Raw genomic sequence first — 19,251 nt, forward strand, 5'->3', positions numbered from 1 at the left:
ACTCGTACAGATTGAAGTCTGTTGTTGCCTGTAAAATATAAAGTTAACTTGTTACCTGCAGCTTAATTTTAATACTACTGTTTTCACTCATTGCTATAATAAACATATTATTTACTGAGAAGACTGGCAGGTTGCTACTTGCATGCATTTTTTGTAATAGATAATATAGATTTTATATATATATTTTTTTTGTAATAGATTTTTTGTAATAGATAATATTTTGTAAAATATAGTTAGCTAATTTATTTTTCTTTATAGGCAGGAACTTGGATAAGGAGATCATCAAAGAAGTATTTATAGCCACTGTGAGAGAGAAACAAGGAGACAGTTGACATCGAACTACAAAAAAGATTAAATGTCTCTGCTTAACGCTGCAAGCTTTTTATGGCAGAAAAGACTGAATGACATGCAGTATAGTAGCAGTTTACACAACAGTTAAACCCTGAAGTCCTCCTCAGAATCCCAGTAGATATACTGCTTAAAGATCAGCTCTTACAGTCTAGAATAAAATACAAAGAATTCTACCATTTTGTATTTAGCTTAAGTTGAGTCAGTAACATCATGTACCTGTGCAGAAATGCAGATAGACAATAGATGTGATAGACAGATGATATGATAGAGAGTAGCCCTGCAGGAAAGGACTTGAGGGTACTGGTGGATGAGCCAACAATGTGCACTTGCAGCCCAGAAGGTCAATCGCATCCTGGGCTGCATCAAAAGAAGCGTGGCCAGCAGATCCAGAGAGGTGATTCTCCCCCTCTACTCTGCTCTTGTGAGACCCCACGTGGAGTACTGTGTCCAGCTCTGGAGCCATGAGAACAAGAAGGACATGAACCTGTCGGAGGAGGTCCAGAGGAGGGACACCTTTCCTGTGAGGACAAGCTGAGAGAGTTTGGGTTGTCCAGCCTGGAGAAGAGAAGGCTCTGGGGAGACCTTATAGCGACCTTCCAGTACCTGAAGGGGGCCTACAGGGAAGGTGGGGAGGGGCTGTTTGCAAGGGCATGTAGCAATAGGACGAGGGGCAACGGTTTTAAACTAAAGCAGGGTAGGTTTAGATTAGACATTAGGAAGAAATTCTTTACTGTGAGGGTGGTGAGACACTGGAACAGGTTGCCCAGAGAGGTGGTGGAGGCCCCATGCTTGGAGACATTCAAGGCCAGGCTTGATGAGGCTCTGAGCAACCTGATCTAGTTGTGGATGTCCCTGCTTACTGCAGGGGGGTTGGACTAGATGACCTTTAAAGGTCCCTTCCAACCCAACACATTCTATGATTCTATGAATAAGCTGTTGTTTGTGCTGCACAGGAAGTATTATAATAGGAATATGGTAAACATGTTTGAAGCCTAGTGCTTTCTCCAGACAACTCTCTTTTTACTACTGGAAATGAAGCAACAGTGATTATTGCCAGTGATGTAATCACAGTAAAAAGTATTTAGAATCATAGAATTGCCTAGGTTGGAAGGGACCTTTCAGATCATCTAGTCCAACCATCAACCAAACTCTGACAAAAAACATCACTAAACCATATCTCTAAACACTATATCTGCCCGTCTTTTAAATAACCTTCAGGGATGGTGCCTCAACCACTTCCCTGGGCAACCTGTTCCAATGCATAGTAACCCTTCCAATGTAAAATTTTTTCCTAATATCCAATCTAAACCTCCCCTGGTGCAACTTGAGGCTGTTTCCTCTTGTCCTATCACCTGTTACTTGGGAGAAGAGACCAGCCCCCATCTCTCTACAACCTCCTTTCAGGTAGTTGTAGAGAGCGATAAGGTCTCCCCTCAGGCTCCTTTTCTCCAGGCTGAACAAACCCAGTTCCCTCAGTTGCTCCTCATAAGACTTGTGCTCTAGACCCTTCACCAGCTTCGTTGCCCTTCTCCGTACTCACTCTGGCACTTCAATGTCTTTTTTGTGGTGAGGGGCCCAAAACTGGACACAGTACTCGAGGTGGGGCCTCACCAGTGCCAAGTACAAAGGGACCATCACTTCCCTAGTCCTGCTGGCCACACTATTTCTGATACATGCCAGGATACTACTGGCCTTCTTGGCCACCTGGGCACACTGCTGGCTCATATTCAGCTACCTGTCAACCAACACCCCCAAGTGCTTTTCTGCCAAGCAGCTTTCCAGCCACTCTTCCCCAAGCCTGTAGCACTGCATGGGGTTGTGACCCAAGTGCAGGACCCCGCACTTGGCCTTGTTGAACTTCACACTGTTGGTTTCAGCCCATTGATCCAGCCTGTCCACTTGTGACGAGCTGCCAACTGGGTTTAACTCTATTCACCACCACTCTCTGGGCCCGTCCACCCAGCCAGTTTTTAACCCAGCGAAGAGTACAGCTGTTCCAAGCCATGGACAGCCGGTTTCTCCAGGAGGATGCTGTGGGAAACTATCAAAGGCCTTATTAAAGTCCAGATAAACAACATCCACAGCCTTTTCCTCATCCACCAAGCAGGTCACTATTTAGTGTTTGCTATTAAACCGTCTTCCATCTCTTGCCACTTGTTTTGTGATTTTTGAATGTATGTGTCCATCCCAGGTACCGCTAAGCCTCTTGTATAAACTAAAAATAGATAGATAGCAGAGGCTCAAGACCACATGGAATATATACATGGAATTACAGCATAATAGCTATGAGTGCAGCATTCGGTCACAGAGACAAGGTGTTGAAAGATGCACCTGATCTCACAGATCTCCTAGGCCGTGACCCTGTCAGTTCAGGATTTGGGGGACCAGGGGCAGCGCACTTTCACTGTGTTGTCTAGACTGCCCTGGGTGATTTGTTATGGGGTTCTCTGGCACTGTTTGGGTGCCGTTCTGAAAACTTGGTAGGAAGCTTTTATCTCTCTGCTCATCACTTTTACAATTTAGAGTTGAACTTCTTGCCCTGTGCCTTCTCCAGTAGTCACTGTTCTTAGCTTTTAGCTTTAGAGGGGTATGTTGACTGCAGCTGGGTGAATGTGAAATGAGTGAATACAAGAAGATAAGGTAGAATTAAAAATGTTTCAAACCATAATTGTAGGACATGCAGCAGATGCTCTGAGGAATGAACTCTTAGCTGCAGTGCTATATGGATGCTTGCTGATGTGTCTGGATAAGTAGAAATTTGTTTTCAGTACTTATGGTGTGTCACTTGTCACATACCTAACATTTGCTTTAGGACAAAAGGTGCATCAAACTAAAAAAGAAAAAAAAAAAGGGGGGCCATTCCTTTATCAGCAGTCTTAAAAAAAATTCTTTTTGCTTCTACTGAAATAAATGAGATTAGAGTTTGTTTCCAAAGATCTGAGGAAGGAGACATTGTTAATCTTTCACTGCCAGCAGCTGGTGTCTCTTTGATTAATATATGAAGTCGTGTGTCCAATATGATAGTGCTCTTCACTCTCCTAGTGGATACATTACCAGACATAACTTTATTCCTCACATCATAAGTAGTTTTAGATAGCTTGAAGAAGTTTCCAGAAATTAACTATTTCCATAAACTAAAGCAAGGTAAAAAGAAAGAACAATCTACTTACAATGTTGCTTTCTGTCCAGCGGAGCATTCCTGGCATTTCAGGGAGATGGGTGTATTGTCCAGTGACATTGTGACAGCTTCCCCGAGCAATACCATCTCTTCACTTTGAAGAGTAATACATATTCTCACGCTGATACATGTTTTGGGTTGCATAAATGATGCTTGGTCCTGCATGAAAATTAGTCATATGATTGCCATCACTGTTATGGATTAAGTTACAAACACCATGTAAATGCAAAATTGTGGGTAATACATTTGTATTTGTTGCTGCTTGTTCTTCCGTTCGTCAAGAGAAAGTGATCAAAATGCCTTCTATCTTATAAATGGCTCATGTAATTGAAGAACTCTGTTATCTTTAGAAACATTAATCTCTGAAGCGCCCAACTTGTTACCTGAAATAAAAGCTCTTGAAACCAAAAGTAGTTTAGAGAGGAGATCTTGCTTTATTCGACGTCGGGTGCTAGGGGAAAAACCCACAAATCTTGCACACCTTACCGGGGATATTCACCCATTGTTTATACACAAAATAGTCTCATAATTCTGCCTACCTGATACATAACTCCACCGAGGCTTACATATTCATTAGGATGACCAGAGAGCCTTTTTGCACATATGTATTAAATTTTGCTGCATCTGCAAAACACTTCTGTGCAAGCGTGAGTGTCTCAGTGGTCGTTTGGGTAAGGAGACCCTTCCTCACATAAGGATGTTCCTTGTAGTACCCACAGCTCGGTCCTAACTGGTATAGGAGTACATACTTGATGCATCAGAGAACCTTGAAGTGATTAACTGCTTCTTTTTATCCTGTCCTTGGTGATGAGCTACTTCTGGCTGTCTCCTCATTATCACTGTTTTTAACATCAGCTCAGTGGCTAACTACTTTCTTACACAGTAAGAAGGTCACTAGGAAACAAACAACATTTTAGTTAGCAGATGGGGATAAACGAAGCAGAGGCCTGTCTTTGGTAACAAACTGATTACTTATTTGGAAAAAAGGTGCAGAGGAGTAGTAAGAGGAGCTTCAACTACAACTCATAAGGGAGCAAGCCATGAACAGCTTACACACTTACTGTCCTATTTTGGATGATTTTTTTTTTTATATTTGCTCACCAACCACATGCTCCAGAATTCCCACAATGACAATATATTGTTGGTTTTGTTTCGTTTTGGTTTGTTTGTTTGTTTTGGGGCTTTTTTTCTTTTTTCTTTCTGTTAATGGGGCACCTCTGCAGCTGGGAAACTTCTGTATGGTTCATCTTGCTATTAATTCGTTTTTCTGTAGGACTTTCCCTGTGATGCTCACGCTACACAGTGGTAGTGTGGGAGATCTTTAGTCAGTGTGCACAGCTTTGTCTGTCCTCGCCTCTGTAAACTGCCTGCGTATTTCCAGGGAGCCCCTGGGAGGGAGAGCAAGCAGCTCCTGGGCAGGGTGGGAATATCCATCCATCTCTCCATCCTTGCTGGCTGTCAGGACACCCCCTCTGCATCGCCCTCCTCTACTCTGTTCGCACATAATGACACTGGTAACACCACCAAGGGCTGGCTTTTTATCCTCTTCTTCCAAGAAGACTGCTGCTTTCTTTTCTGAGATATTTATTTAACTGACTTTTTCTGGTCTGTTCTCATATGTCCAACCTGGGGCGCCAAGGCTTGGTTTTGCATCATGCCAAAATGAAAAGAGGAGGAAAGGTAAATGACAGAGCTCCAATAAAAGCTGCCCGTAATGAACTGATCACTGGATGCTTTCAGTGTTTGTATTACTGGTGGTTATACCAAGGATGGCCTTCCCCAAGGAATGGGAACTGGGTTAAAGTAGGGTTGTGCAGGAGGCCGGAGAGAGCAGGCGGGCACCGCTCGGCCCTGTCCCAGGGCGGCAGTGGTGTGGATGGTGGGGTGGCCAAGGGATGCCTGGGGGGACAAGGAGGGGTCTGGCGAGGATGTGCATTAATGTTTCTCCCCATACGGGTCCCAAGAGGGGCACAGCAGGGAGCAGCTTGTGCCTTCTCATGAGGAAATGATGGCCCTCATGGCTGTGGGGCAGCCATCTACATCTGGGACTGCTTCAAAGCCAAAATAACTCCTGAGATAACAACACTCCACTTTCCCCCTCCAAAACATGCTAAGCGCTAGGTACGTGCTCGACATTGATCTCGTCAACAAAACCCACACATTTTCTTCCCTAGCAGAGGCGGAGGAGTTTCTTTCTTAGAGGCAAATTGCAATGACTTGGTCACCTCTGTGCCCTCAAGAACACCAAACATGTAGAGAAACCACCTTTCCAAAACAGCATTTTCTCCACTGTATTCTACTTTCCATGTTTTTGTTAAACTCAAAAATAAACAACAGAAATTCTCTTCTTGCACTAACCATTGTGCCATTTGCTTATATCACCTGTCACATTTAATATTCAGGAATTGCTCATTCAGAACCCAAGCAGTTCTGAATTTGCTAGGTTTTCACTAGATCTTACTTTCTAATCCTTGGGTGCAACGACCTCTCTCTCCACCTTCCCACCGCACTGCAGTGGGTCATTGTCAATGTCCTGTCTCATTCCCCATGTGCAAGATGTGGCTGAAGGGGACAGTATGGCTTGGGTTGGGGTCCCAGCTGCCCACTGTCCCCATAAGCCACCGTGGTCCTCCATCATCAGCCCGGCTGTCCTGCAGAGCGGTGGCATCTGCCCCTCCACCCGGGCACCTCCCCTGCTGCCAGCAGTGCTGGCCCAAGCAGCATCCATTGCTGCTGCGTCTTCCTCTGCAGCTCCACATTGCATCCCAATTTACTATATACTTATACAAATCCTAGATACCATTCACTTATTCTCTTTTTTTACCCTTAAACTAAGTTTTATCCAGGTCCACGTCTGCATTGTTTTAACTGGCCACGGGTGAGTGGTTTACAGCGGTGGGGTCACAGCGCTAAGCCTGTGCCCCATCTCTTATCACCCCACGCCCGTACTCCTCTATACCACATCCTTGTCTGCACTTCTCAAGGCCACTGATATTGTATCAGGCATGTGTTTCTCTGCGCTGCACCGTTCAGTTACAACCATAAATATCTCGTTCTACACAGAACAGCGGTTTGTTACTGCTGCCTATAAAAAAACTACAGTTGTAACATGGAAGGATGAAAAAGTGAAACAAATTAGCAACAGACACCTGGCCAGCGAGAGAAACTGCTGTCACAGGTAACCCAAAAACCAACAAGCTGCGGGCAGGTCAAGAAAAGATCAGCTGGAGCAAGAGAGGCAAACGGCAGCCCCGAGGCCCGGCAGGCTCAGTACTGATGGCCTGGCACTGGCAGTGGCAGTGCCATGCTGCAGGATGACACGGGAACAGTCCCTTCCCAGTGCCCTACACATATATGGTCCTTCTGTTCTTCCAGCCATGGACTCATGGTGGGCAAATGGAGCGAAGAGGAAGTCCAGGTCTTGTTAGGGCCAGCAGCATCTCAGGGCTCCTGTGTAGCTCGGTCCAAGTCCTGCATCCATGGACATCCATGGAAACCCGGGGAAAAGAACTGAGCTGTAACAGATCAAGCGTCAAGCGGACTAGGAGATGTATTGCTTGCTAAGAAATAAGTACAAGACTTGCCACTTAACGTTTACTCATAAATATCAGTCTAAAATAACAGATGAAGGCTTTCAATCTTCAAGCATAGTGGAATGTCCCAGTGATTTTACTGTCTTTCCTCGGGCAGTCTGAAATACCTACTAGTTTCACATGGCTCTCTTAGCAGGACTTCAATCCCATCTACAAGCACAGTTATCTTGTCAAGTGCTTTCTTTATTACTTTCACCGTACTGTTCTTGTTTGAAACTTCTTTTTAATAGGAATGAGCAGCTGATAATGATTTTTGCACTCTTAAAATTACTAAAATATTGGTATCTTTATAATTTCATTTTCAGTTGAATGCAACAGGAAAGACTACAGTTCTCTATGTTTTGTCCAGTGGAGAGGTTCGTTTTAGTTCACAATAGATTGCTCAGAATCACAGTCACTGAACATTTCCTAATGGAGAAAGTAGTTTGAAAAAACCTGACGCTACAATTAGCTGCTCTCAATGTATAACAATGTAATGCCATTATCACGCTATAACAGGGAGAAGGAAGGGGCCTGGTCATACAGCCAAACGCTGCGAGCGGCAGCAGGGCAGGGCAGCGCAGCCTGCGGGTGGAAGGGCTGGACTCCCGCACCAGCGGGTCTCCCGGATGATACTCCCCCTTTTCTCCCAGCAGATCCTTCCTCCCCCTTTCCTCTCAGCATGTTTTCTTAGGATGCACTGACATGGTCATTTCTAGGGGAAAAAAAACCCCAAAACGCTGTCATGGTGTGAATAGTTACTGCTGCCCTCCTGGAGATGCCCATCTTCCCTGCAGAAGGGATCCAGCCAGCGCTGCCAGGTCAGACCAGTGAGGTCAGGCCGTCCTGAACATCAGACTGGCCTGATACATGGCTGGAAAGGTAACATTTTCAGCCATGCTAGCTGGAAGAGGTGATCTACATTACAATAGCTAAATTCACTACAACTGCACAATTCTCTCTGTGGCACTGTTAGCAGGTGCCGTTTTTTAAAACCAGCTTGTCTTCTGGAACCTCTCTTTGTCAGAAGAGAGCACAGAAAAATAAACTGGCTGATCAAAGGGAACATGTGAAAGTCGATTAAAATTCTTTCCGTTTGTTGGTACTAAAATATGCTTTGGAAAACTCTTCAATTCACTGGAGAAATGAGAACGTTTTGCCCCATGAGAAAGTGGAGGTTGCTGGTCTCTGTTTTTTCTGCCATGAACTAAGATGAACTCACAGCTCTAGAAATAACATTTAGCTGTCAGAATCACCTGAAGGCTTGTGCTTTCTATATTTAGTTTGGTTTTCCCTTCTAATGCTATGCTTTTACTATTTTTTTTTTGTCTGCACCATTTGTCAGTTATTTTAATCACCACTGTGAAAGACTTTTCACAGATTAAAGTGTTTTTAGTCTAGCAGCAGAGGTCACAATCAGAGCTGAAGACTACAGTTGGGTCTACACACATTGAGAACAGAATTAAAACTAAATGAAGACTTCAGCTTCAGATATTTAACTATTTGAAGCAACCTGGAGTCTCAGTTACCTGAGGTCCTTAAATCAAAGTAGGATATCATTGTAGAGTATACTTCATCATTTGTATTCCTTGTTTTCATATTCCTGGAGCTACTGGATGAAATGCAACAGGTTGCTTTACTCTGACACGCAGGAAAGTCAGATCAAATATCATATAACTCTGGTTTTTGACCTAAGAACTTACGACTTCCGGTTTTTTTCTGTCAAGTTTTTTTGGCCTACCAAGTCAGTAATTTTTAAAATGAATTCACAGTGCTGATCCTATATTTTCACTATAAATAAACTAAAAAAAGTCTGAAAGAGAAAGGTCAGCACATTCATGGAGCCTCTGACAGTAGTGTTCTGTGTTGTGTCTGTGGTCGTCTATTCTGTTGCAGCAAGACGATTTTTTTAGGCACAAAATCCATGACTGATTTTATCATTAAAACCCCCATTATCCACAGCAGCAAAGTCAGGATAAGCACTGCAAAATTCAAAATCTTGTAAATCTTTTAAAGAGTATGTGTGCTATGGAGTTTGTCAAAGTGCAGGACTGGTTTGGATTTTACTGGGGTAGCCACCAAACAACACTTGTGGCATTCCCTGGAGGATTGGTGCCTCGTACAGCCATGGAAGCTGGCTTTCATCTAATTGCCTGGCAGGTTAAGGTAAGTCCGGAGCTAATGCATGCTTGCGGATGGAAGATACCTCCTGGGGGGGTGAGACTTTCCACGTACTTGGACAACATACTTTTTTAGAAGATGTAGATTTAAAAAATAAGGCAAACTGTTGGTTCAAGTCCAGTAATCTCTCACCAGTTGTTTATCAAGACGCAAGATCACACTCTGTGTCCTTTATGTGGAGCTAAGTTCACCTTCCTCTGCAATAGCCATGGCTGGTCACTCTTCCCTGAGCTTCATGAGCATGGATGGACCCCCTGCCCAGCCCCTGCCTGGTCCTTACCTGGCGCCTCTGCCTTTGCAGGAGCTCACTGATCCGTTGATCGGTCCCTTGGCTCAGACCAACATTTAACCGTTGTTAACCATTTTTGCACTGGGAGCTTCGTTCATTAATTGTCGTGTAAATGACCAGTCGCTCTAGTCCGTGCACTGTGAGAGTGAGCATGTGTGTAGTGGAAAACAGCAATTTACAAGAGTTTGGTTTGTGCTTTAACTTGAATTAACATTTCAATCATATGTACTATTGGAGTTTTAAGATAAAAAATAGTTAACAAACTTACTATGGATAACAGTACAATGATTATTAACATAGGTATAACACCCATTGCAGTACATCGGCAGCTTTTGTCGTATTCATTTTGTCGTATTGATGACAATGAATAAGGCTGGTTTCCATATCACTAACTGAATGAATGTAATACTACTGTATATCATTTTTATTTCTCTTTTCCCTAAGCATTTTCCAATTTCAGATGGATGTTGAGTAACCTTGTTACTTAGTTTGAGAGAGTTACGTAGCATACATAGCATATATATAGCATATTATGGGGTTGGACTAGATGACCTTTAACGGTCACTTCCGACCCAACCCATTCTATGGTTCTATGTTATTGAAGATTGCTCCAACGACTACTAAGGCTTTAAATGGTGCAAAATAAGACACCTCCTTCTCAGTCATGTGAGAGGTTAACTAACAGCTCTTTTGGTAGTTTGGTCAAAACCACATCACATTACAATGGCAAATGCTGCCAGGTCCAAAATTTATATTGCCTTTGAAGAAAACAGTATTGAAGGTGGGTACTCTGCCCACAGGCTGTTGTCATATACTCATGTCTCGTTACCACAGACATATTTCCAGGCACTGGCAGCAGAGCAGAACCTAACCGTGGCTGTGAAGTTGGGTAGCAGTTAATTTTCAGTTCCTGAGCTGTTCCCCGGGCAAGGTGAACCCACAGGAGAGACGGGTTTCAGGGCTATGCTCCAATCACCAATGTTCCCACAGTGACCAGCTATCTCCACATTCTCCTGTAAGATAATAAATCTTGGGCACAAGTCTTGGAGGTCTTGGGTGTAATGCAAACCCAAGTTATGGCTGACCTACTGCCTCTGGTGTCAGCAGCATCCTGGACTTTTCTGTTGTGAAACAAGGGTCACCTGATGGACCCTAAGTTGTTTGTTTAACCACAACCTCAGGTCCAGGCCTTCAGGGGTAGTGTGGGATTTACCTCAGCTTTAACAGGATTTTGTACCACTGTTGACATGATCCACTTCAATGGGACTTCTCACAGGAGTTTGCCACTGGTTTAGCTGGCATATGACTCCCCATGGTGGGATCCCCGCTGGGAGATGGGATTAGAGTCCCTCCCACTGTTGTCACTTTTCCACTGCAGGTGGAAAGCCCATGCACTCCATCCAAGCCACACCAGGTTTGCATGTTCTGCCCGTACCTTGTGCTGTCTCCCAGGGTCTGAGTCTTTTCCATATGCAAGCCTTGGATATGCAAGGGATGGCACGGGGTAAGGAAAATAAAGTACTTCCACATTTTCTGTAGTTACTTAAAATGGACTCTCAGGCTTTCTAAATATAAAAATATCTGACAGATTCATACATATGACAGATTCACTACCTTAAATCTGGTAGTGGCATTGCCTTTTCTAGTAAAGCAAGTTATTACTTCTTCTCCACAGGAGGAAAGAGACTGTCCTTGTACCTCACTCACCGTTAGGTGAGGGGTCAGATAAATCCTTGTCCATTACAAATTAGTGTTTATCATTTGGGAGATGTGCCAATTACTGTGCAAAGTAGCATCAGTCAAATATTTTTCTGTGAAGACCAGAATGGAGCCGTGTGGCTTGAGACAGGGAATCTCTTCTTGTGAGACCTGTTCCTGGCATCCCGAGTCCTTTGCCAGGGGAAGAGATTGTCCTGCTGTGTGCACAAGTTTTCCCAAGGATGCTTCTCAAGTCCTGAGTCTAATGTGAGCTACCCATCAGTTAGGAATTGCTTGCTATGGTCATTGTATTACTAGTCGTGTACGAAGGTTTTGTAAACAAGTTTGGGAAGCTCAAGTGCAAGAGAAGCAGCAGAGAACTAAAACTAAGTTGTAAAATCATGGTTTTCACAGTTACTGTCTTTGACTTACATCATTAAATACCCCCAAAAACTCTTTCTCCAGCAGTCCAGAGGGACAATACGTGTTACAGTAATGTCCAGCGTTACTAACATCCAGTAACATCCACATTTTGTGCAGGGTGTGGATTTTGCACTGAGTGAAAAGAGCAGTTGTCCCATTGCCAGCCTAGGGCTCTTCCCTTCCTGGGGCAGCGAGCCCCAGCCAAGGACAGTAGCCAGCAGAGTTTAGGAATTTCAGCAGCACAGTTGCCTCTCTTGCTTTTTAGGGAGTAAGCTAGAGCTAGGAGCAGCATAATCGTTATAGGCGTTGTGCTAGCACTCGGAGGTAGGTGTCTTTTCTGCCTCCAACATTTTCTTCTGCCCTTGCTCCATCCCTGGAAACATCCACTGTGTCTGCCCTCAATTTTGTAAGCCATAACTGACCACATTCATTGCTTCTGAAGGGTTTCTGGGTTTTATGGATTGAAGTCCTGGAGGTTTCAAACTTTGTTTCACTTACACATTTCTGTATTTTCCTCTACAACATTATCCAGAAAAGTCACATATGTTTTACAGTACCTTTTAAAATTATGTGAGTGTCGATAATTCATGAGTTCCTTATTTTAGCTGCTGTCAAACTGATTAGTTTACAGGGCAGAGGAATGGATAGTCTCATACATGACATCAGACTTTGGGGACAGGGTAAATATGAGCTTAAAAAATACCCATTTTTTACTTTCAGTTTTATTAGAAAACTATTCTTCAGAAATCCAGGTGTAAGGCAAATCCACTTGTGTTAATTTACTCTGCTTTCCTAAGAATTAACTTTACTTTCCTAGGTTATAAATTGCCTTACGCTTCCCTCTGCTGGGAACAACTTCTCTCTTTTTTGCAGAAGGCAAGTAGAGAAGGTTGCATCTTTGTGGATGACTCTTCCTGTTGCCAAAACTGTGCCAACCTTATAATAAGGCCTTATTCTGCAGTTTTTTTCTTTAAAAGGCCTTTCTTCTATGGATACCTTTAGTAGCAGTTCCTTCCCTAATACAAAGAAAGGTCTCTTAGCTGAAGTAAAGTCCCATTTCCTCTAGAATCTGAACTTAGGTAATATCCATTTACATTTGCTTGTTTTTTTTGAGAAACTCTGATCCCTTCCTCACACTGATACAGCTGCCATCAATTTATTGGGGGTTATCTGATCAAAGGCTGTGCTGATATGACATTAAAATAATATTTTCCAGAAGGACCCAGACATACTCATAGAATTATAGAATTATTTGAGTTGGAAGAGACTTTCAAAGGTCATCTAGCCCAACCCCCCTGCAGGAAGCAGGGATGTCTTCAACTAACAAATAACAGCCTGAATAAACAAAGCTTCTTAATTGCAATATTTTTATTTGTTTCTTTGTAAAAATTCTGCTGCTTGTTCCTGAAAACATCATAGAATCATAGAATCTTCATGGTTGGAAAGGACCTTTGAGATCAAGTCCAACCATACATCCCTGTGGGATCAACAGCTGCCTTGAAGGAAATGAAGAAAGGTGAGTAAAAACCAAAACTGACAGTTTTTGGAGTTCTGCTTTGCAAACAAGAGCATCAAAAAGCCTAATATCTCACAGGATATCTCTTCACAGTTAGGACTATAAAGCAGCAACCTATTTGAGCTGAAATAAAGAATTTACAGCCCAGTAAGTGAATTTTACTCAATGAAGAACTCTGTTGTTATCTCCAGGGAGAGCAGAATTTGTTTCCAAATGGGGATTTATCCCAGCTCCTCCCTTAACACGGGATTTCTTTGCTTATTTTTGCCTTCTAACAGATGAGCAGATCTCATTAAAGAAAATGTCACAGAAAACGAGTATTTGCTGTCATCTAGTGGTAACATTTATTTTAGCAACTGTTTGTTCTGCAGCAACTCAGTTTTAATTTTCTCCTAGGAAATTCTATATCTGATTTTGGCTTTATGCTCTTTTCCAGGTACTAAAGGAGAGGATTTATGAAGAATAAAAAGCCTGTATCCTTTTACAGATGGTCCGGTCTAAAATCATACGGAGATTTTTTTCCTGTCAAATGCTTTTCTCTTTCTTCTAAAACTAATAGAATTCTGACCTCATTTTTTTGATGAAGGACTTCGCTGACATCATTGCAAGATCTAATGAAGATGTCAAAGGTGCCTGAGAAGATAAGCTGTAGCTTTCTGCCTCCACCACCATAGGAAGCAGGATAACTTTAATCATCTTCTTCAAACACAGTGGAGAGAGTGTTATCTTTATAGTTCATTTCTTTCCCCCACAGGTATTCCTGGTGCTACAGGATGGACAGTGATGCAGGAAATCTGGAGGTATCACTCACATCTATAACATACCATGCACGGTGCACTGAGTTACAGCTCCTCTTGCTCAGTTGAGCTCTGTAGATATCAGTAAAGCTGCATCAATTTGTACTCTTTGAAGCACTGTCAAATAAGGCACCTCCGCTTTGCATCACTTAAAGGCAGTTACACTGATGGCTGTCAGAAGGCACACACTCTGGACAGGACTGTCCAAAAATGCAGCAGAAAACCAGGAAACCATGTGAATCTGCATTGTGCCCGAGGTTTGGCATGCAGGAACGGATGCACACAGTGCTGTTGGGAAAGGGTAGGATGGATGAGAAATGAGGCTACGCCACAGTACACACTTGGTTAAGCGATAACACTAAGTGATGTGGGGTTCACAAAGACCCGCTTCCAAGTTTATGTGAATGTCTTTTTAACTATCATCTGTGTTATAACCATGTGTACTATAAATGAGAAAGGTAAATTGTCATATGTTTTCAAGTATGCTTTCAGCCCTTTCCACTTCAGTGTGATCTTAGGAAGGCTGAAAGACAAGCTTGTAAACTTTGGACCAAGATCCCCCCAGAAGAATTATTTTATTTTAAGGCAACACTGGAGAAAAGCTAAAAATACAGGTCTGGAAACCCCAGGAAACTGCCACTTTGGTAGGGTGTTTGCTGGTTAGTCGTGTAGCCATGGGAGAGGCTGGAAGGGAATCACAGAATCAGAGAATGGTAGGGGTTGGAAGGGACCTCTGGAGATCATCTAGTCCACCCCCTGCCAGAGCAGGGTCACCTAGAGCAGGTTGCACAGGAACGTGTCCAGGCGGGTTTTGAATGTCTCCAGAGGGGCAGACTCCAATAGCACCATTGACACAATCTGATTCCAAGTAAAACCTGACAGGCAAATGCCAACAAGAGCAAGTCAAACCAGCACCCCTGGTAAAAGTGGTAGGTAGAAACAGTCCTCCACTTCTGTGCAAGGGGAGCCTCCTGGCAGAAGGAACTTGTAATTCTGGAGTAAAGAAATGAAGCCGCATGTCACTTTTCTAAAAGCATTGTGGTCTAGAGAAGACAGACTTGTTCAAGCCAGTTCCACGACAGATTCTTTCTGCAGCAACAGACTCCAAAGACCTCAACCCAGATGCAGGCTGTGGGTATAAATAGATACATTAACCCAGTGTTTCTGGCAATCTTAAGGAAATGCCCTACTTAACACCTGCAGTTGATACTTTATTTTATCTAACTTTCTATTGCAACTGCCAAGAACAGCTACACTCATTTTACAGAGTGCATCAAATTTTTGTTCCACTTCTTACACTTTGACAGAACATAAATAGGAAAATCTGAAGTTACCCTGGATTTATCTGAGGCCAAAGAAAGGTCAGGCAAGACCAGGAGCAGAAGACACACCAAAACCAAAAGGCTACTTTGTCTGATTACCAGTGCCCGAAGACATACATCCAAATGGATGTCGGTAATTAAGAACCTCTCCTGGCCTGCAGCTCACGAGAACCGAGAGCGAACTTCTCAGAGATGAGACAGAGGATATGGTAGGTTATGAAAGGGAAAAATAAATCAGTCTGCTCCTGCGGACAGGCGCTAAGATAGACCAGGCGTGCCCACAGAAGGAGGCGCTGCTCGATCACTTTCCACTTGGCTGGTGGCACCTGCAGCTGGGCGGAGGTCTCAGCCGCAAATCAGGACTCAGACGCAGATGTCTTGAGGCGTCTTGAAACTATACCTTTCATTTTGTCTGATTTTTTTTTTCTGGATCTTAAAGTCAATGGTTCTTTCTGGATTATTTTTGTCAATTTAAAGTACTGCTTTTATGTCTATCTGGCCTCACTGGTGGACAAAGAAACAACCAGAGCCACTTGAATATGGAGAGGCTGTTTAGCAGACACAGTATATTGCCATAAGATTTTTTTCTTTTTTTCATCAGCTACAGTCAGAAGATAAAATAGGTTTCCTGGTAAATCAATTTGTCAGCTAGAATTTAGAGCATGTATGCTGAAAAATTACTTGATCCTTGACATGTGATAGAGAGGAACTCTTAAAAAAAGAGAAAAATCCCAAGTGCTTTATCTAATAGTATTCTCCCAAACGGCAGGGCCAGAAACAGCGGACAGTGGAGAGTAATGTTAACAATGTCTTTTTCAGTGGGTGTAAAAACAAACAAAGGAAACCTTTAAGCAAATATGCAAAGTGATCTAAATCATGATATTGACACTTATTAAGGAATTGCTGGAATTCTGTCTGGGATCTTTCCTTGAAGTAGGGCTTTTTAATCCCTAGATCTCAAAGTACTTTCTAAAAGGAAAGTGAACTTGGTGGGTGAACTGTGGGACTTCAAAGATATGTTGACTTCCCCAAAAACTCAGAAAGAAAACTGGCATTAAAATCCCTTTGTTTGGTTTTTTTTTCCCATATTCCAAGGAGCTATTTTTCCATGCTGATTTCTTCCATTTTTGTTGTATCCCTGAGTAGTTTCAGTCTTGAGTCCTTGTCAGAGATGCTGTGACTCAGAGCAGGGGCGACGATGGTTTGCTTTTCCTAACTTGATATATTGTTGTGGAAGCCAGTATATATAAGACAAGGAATGCTTGTACCAAACAGCTCTTTCTTCAAATGTGTATCTTCCTTCAGATATGTTTGTTGTCAGAAGGGGTGTCAGGGGAACACTTACCGCTCTGTAATTTTAAAATTTAGTACATGCTTTGACTTGATGTTAAAAATCCCGGGCTTTTAAAATGGATAGGCATTGTACTGTACTACAAATTCAGTCTCTTCTTCATGTACCAATCTGGTAGTTTGGCAAGAAACCCTGCATTTTCTCTTATTACCTTTCCTGCCTGGCATCCCTGGGGCTGGCAGGCAGATTGCCAGGATGTATTTGAGAATGTATGCTTCACTTCTGTACTATCAGTGCCCAGATCCCAGGACCAAACCATTGTGTCTCAGCTGAGATTTTAATTTTCCTCAGTAATTCCACCACTGAAAAGGGCAAACACACATAGAGAACGTGCTGGCTTGTAAGGAGTGGACTTGAGATCATGCAGTTAATTTGTCTGCCAGGATCCTGCCGTGCACAAGCAGGTGATCGTGTGGAAGAGGCCATTCAGTTGGCAGTGTTTGTGAGGCGTATTTGGTCATGGTTATAGAACATGGTGCCACCTGAGCATCACAGCCTGGAGGGGCTGGTCTTGTGTCCCTCTCACCAGATGCAGCGGTAGCACCTATTTCTCACAACTCTGAAAATCAGACCTGAAGTCTGCAGGTCTGCGGCAGTACAAACGGTTTGTAGGTCGTGTTTTGCCCTTTGCGTATCGTGTGCCGGAATGCTGATCCTATGGGAAAAGTTTCCACCCTTAACTCATGACATAATTGGTAAACAGCCATAAATGGAAGTGCAAGGCTTCCACGGTGCCTATGGAGTAAGCTCCTGCTAAATCAGGCCTTGACGACACGGTGCTTACTTGGCAGGGCAAACAGCTTCTTAAACAGACTATATCTATCTCCATCACACAGTCTAGCAACACTGCGGTGACTCCACACTTAATTTTACATACAGTAAGATTAATTACCTTGCTTATTTGCAGTTAGAAAAAAAGAGTATGTGTCTCCTGACAGTGAGCGAAACTAAGGGTGTGAAGCATCCTTCCATATTCAGTATTTCCACACTGAGCTTGTGTTGGACTCAGAGGATCTGTCACTTCCTGAGCAGCAATTTAATGAGTTAATTAAAAAATGTTAATATTTAAGAATTTTAGTATTTTAGGTGGCTTACATACATTTCCAGGGTTTGTGAAGGACTCACGTGGGATCCATGTAAGATGTCTGTTTTTTTGGGATTGCATCTCTGCTACATTTGTTCTGGGCATTAACTACATTGAAGTATGTTTATAGGGTAGCAGAAGGGAATCGTACTGCAGTGTCCTCTCCAACTGCCTTCTCCTCCCATGAGAGTGGGGACCGTTAGACGGTGTAGCTCTTTCCTGTCCCCAGCCTTTCCCTTTTTCCCTTCCTCATGCCCATCATAGCTCTTTCCACCCTTGAGTCATGTTACTTCACAATCTGTACTTAATTAAATGACAGCAAGAAACATTGCATGTGCTTGACGGTTCATTGTTCGATGCTGAACTTTCTGGTATTAATTTATTTTAATTCCCCCACAGAAAAAAAATAATCCCACATCTGTATATAAACCCCAACATGAACTCAAGTGAAAAATACATACTTTCTTCCCAGAAGACGCCCTCTGCAGATGTCCTAACTCCTAATATTGGTGGTTAGCGTGTGTCCAAAGAATTGTACAAATTTTACAGCTTATTTGAATGATTGAATCTAGCAGCTGTTAAACAAGGGTAACTGAACAATACTGGGAAAAACTTGAATCATATATTACTTACAGCCTTTTTATCAATGCAGCATTTATACCACCCCTTGCTCCTCCCCCCCTGCCCCACGCCAGTCCAGGCAGGCTGCCTAATGAGAAGTTGTAATTTGTGCAGGAGCATATCCACGATATCCTGAATCTCAGACACCGAGCAAAAGCCATTGCACAGCAGTGCCTATTTTGGTCTACACAGCCATTTAGCAAACCTAGCACGTGGCGTAAGACTTTAACACATCTGTTATTATTCCCCTTAGTCTACAAGGAGCGTGTAACAGGTGACGGATCTAAGGAAGCTGTGTAAATAGGTAGAATGGTGCTCTCGCTACTGAGGTGACGTACTCAGAGGAGAAGCATTGCATAACCCTTTGCAGGACCAGAGGCTTCAACTCCCGGGAATTACATTTTGTTTCCTCTCCCATGGTGGTGAGTCGCATTCCGAACTGCTGTTAAGTCGATAGAAGAATTAGAGTCAGCTGCTTCCCCAGCTCCTTCCAGTCCTGGCAGCGGAGGCTAGACCAACAACTGAGCTGCGGAACTAACCGTGGCAGGACTAGAGTGGGGACCAAGACAGTTGCTTGGGTTCATGCTCAGGTTCTGCTGCTTCCCCACATTGGCAAGAACCATCACATGGTGACATTCACTTTGTTCACACACTTCGTAACACCTCGTGGCCTAGCATTCCATGCGTTTGCCTGGGTATTTCTATGGAATTACCTGTTGAAAAAAAGAGTGATATGGGACTGGTCTGTTGGTAAGACTGGAAAATGAAAAATTGCTAGTGATTTTAAGATATCCAAAGCACTAAATTGAGTAGGCATATTGCTAGAATTTTGAAAAGGATATTTATCTTGATTTACTCTGCTATGCAC

The 19,251-nt window shown here is 43.1% G+C and overlaps 1 protein-coding gene across 3 annotated transcripts in view; it reads left to right on the top strand.

Annotated features, from left to right (window-relative positions):
* The window catches only part of LOC134508233 (zinc-regulated GTPase metalloprotein activator 1A-like), a 28,961-nt gene extending 25,022 nt beyond the window's left edge, over positions 1 to 3,939 (top strand). For 2 of the 3 annotated variants that reach the window (XM_063319521.1, XM_063319520.1), the window contains exon 15: positions 259 to 3,939. In XM_063319521.1, coding sequence (XP_063175591.1) covers positions 259 to 332 — 74 coding nt within the window. In that variant the 3' untranslated portion in view covers positions 333 to 3,939. The remainder of the gene's footprint in view (positions 1 to 258) is intronic. The other variant, XR_010069014.1, reaches the window with a different exon arrangement.
* Positions 3,940 to 19,251: the final 15,312 nt, after the last annotated feature.

This window comes from Chroicocephalus ridibundus, chromosome Z, assembly GCF_963924245.1.
Source record: "Chroicocephalus ridibundus chromosome Z, bChrRid1.1, whole genome shotgun sequence".
NCBI lineage: Eukaryota > Metazoa > Chordata > Aves > Charadriiformes > Laridae > Chroicocephalus > Chroicocephalus ridibundus.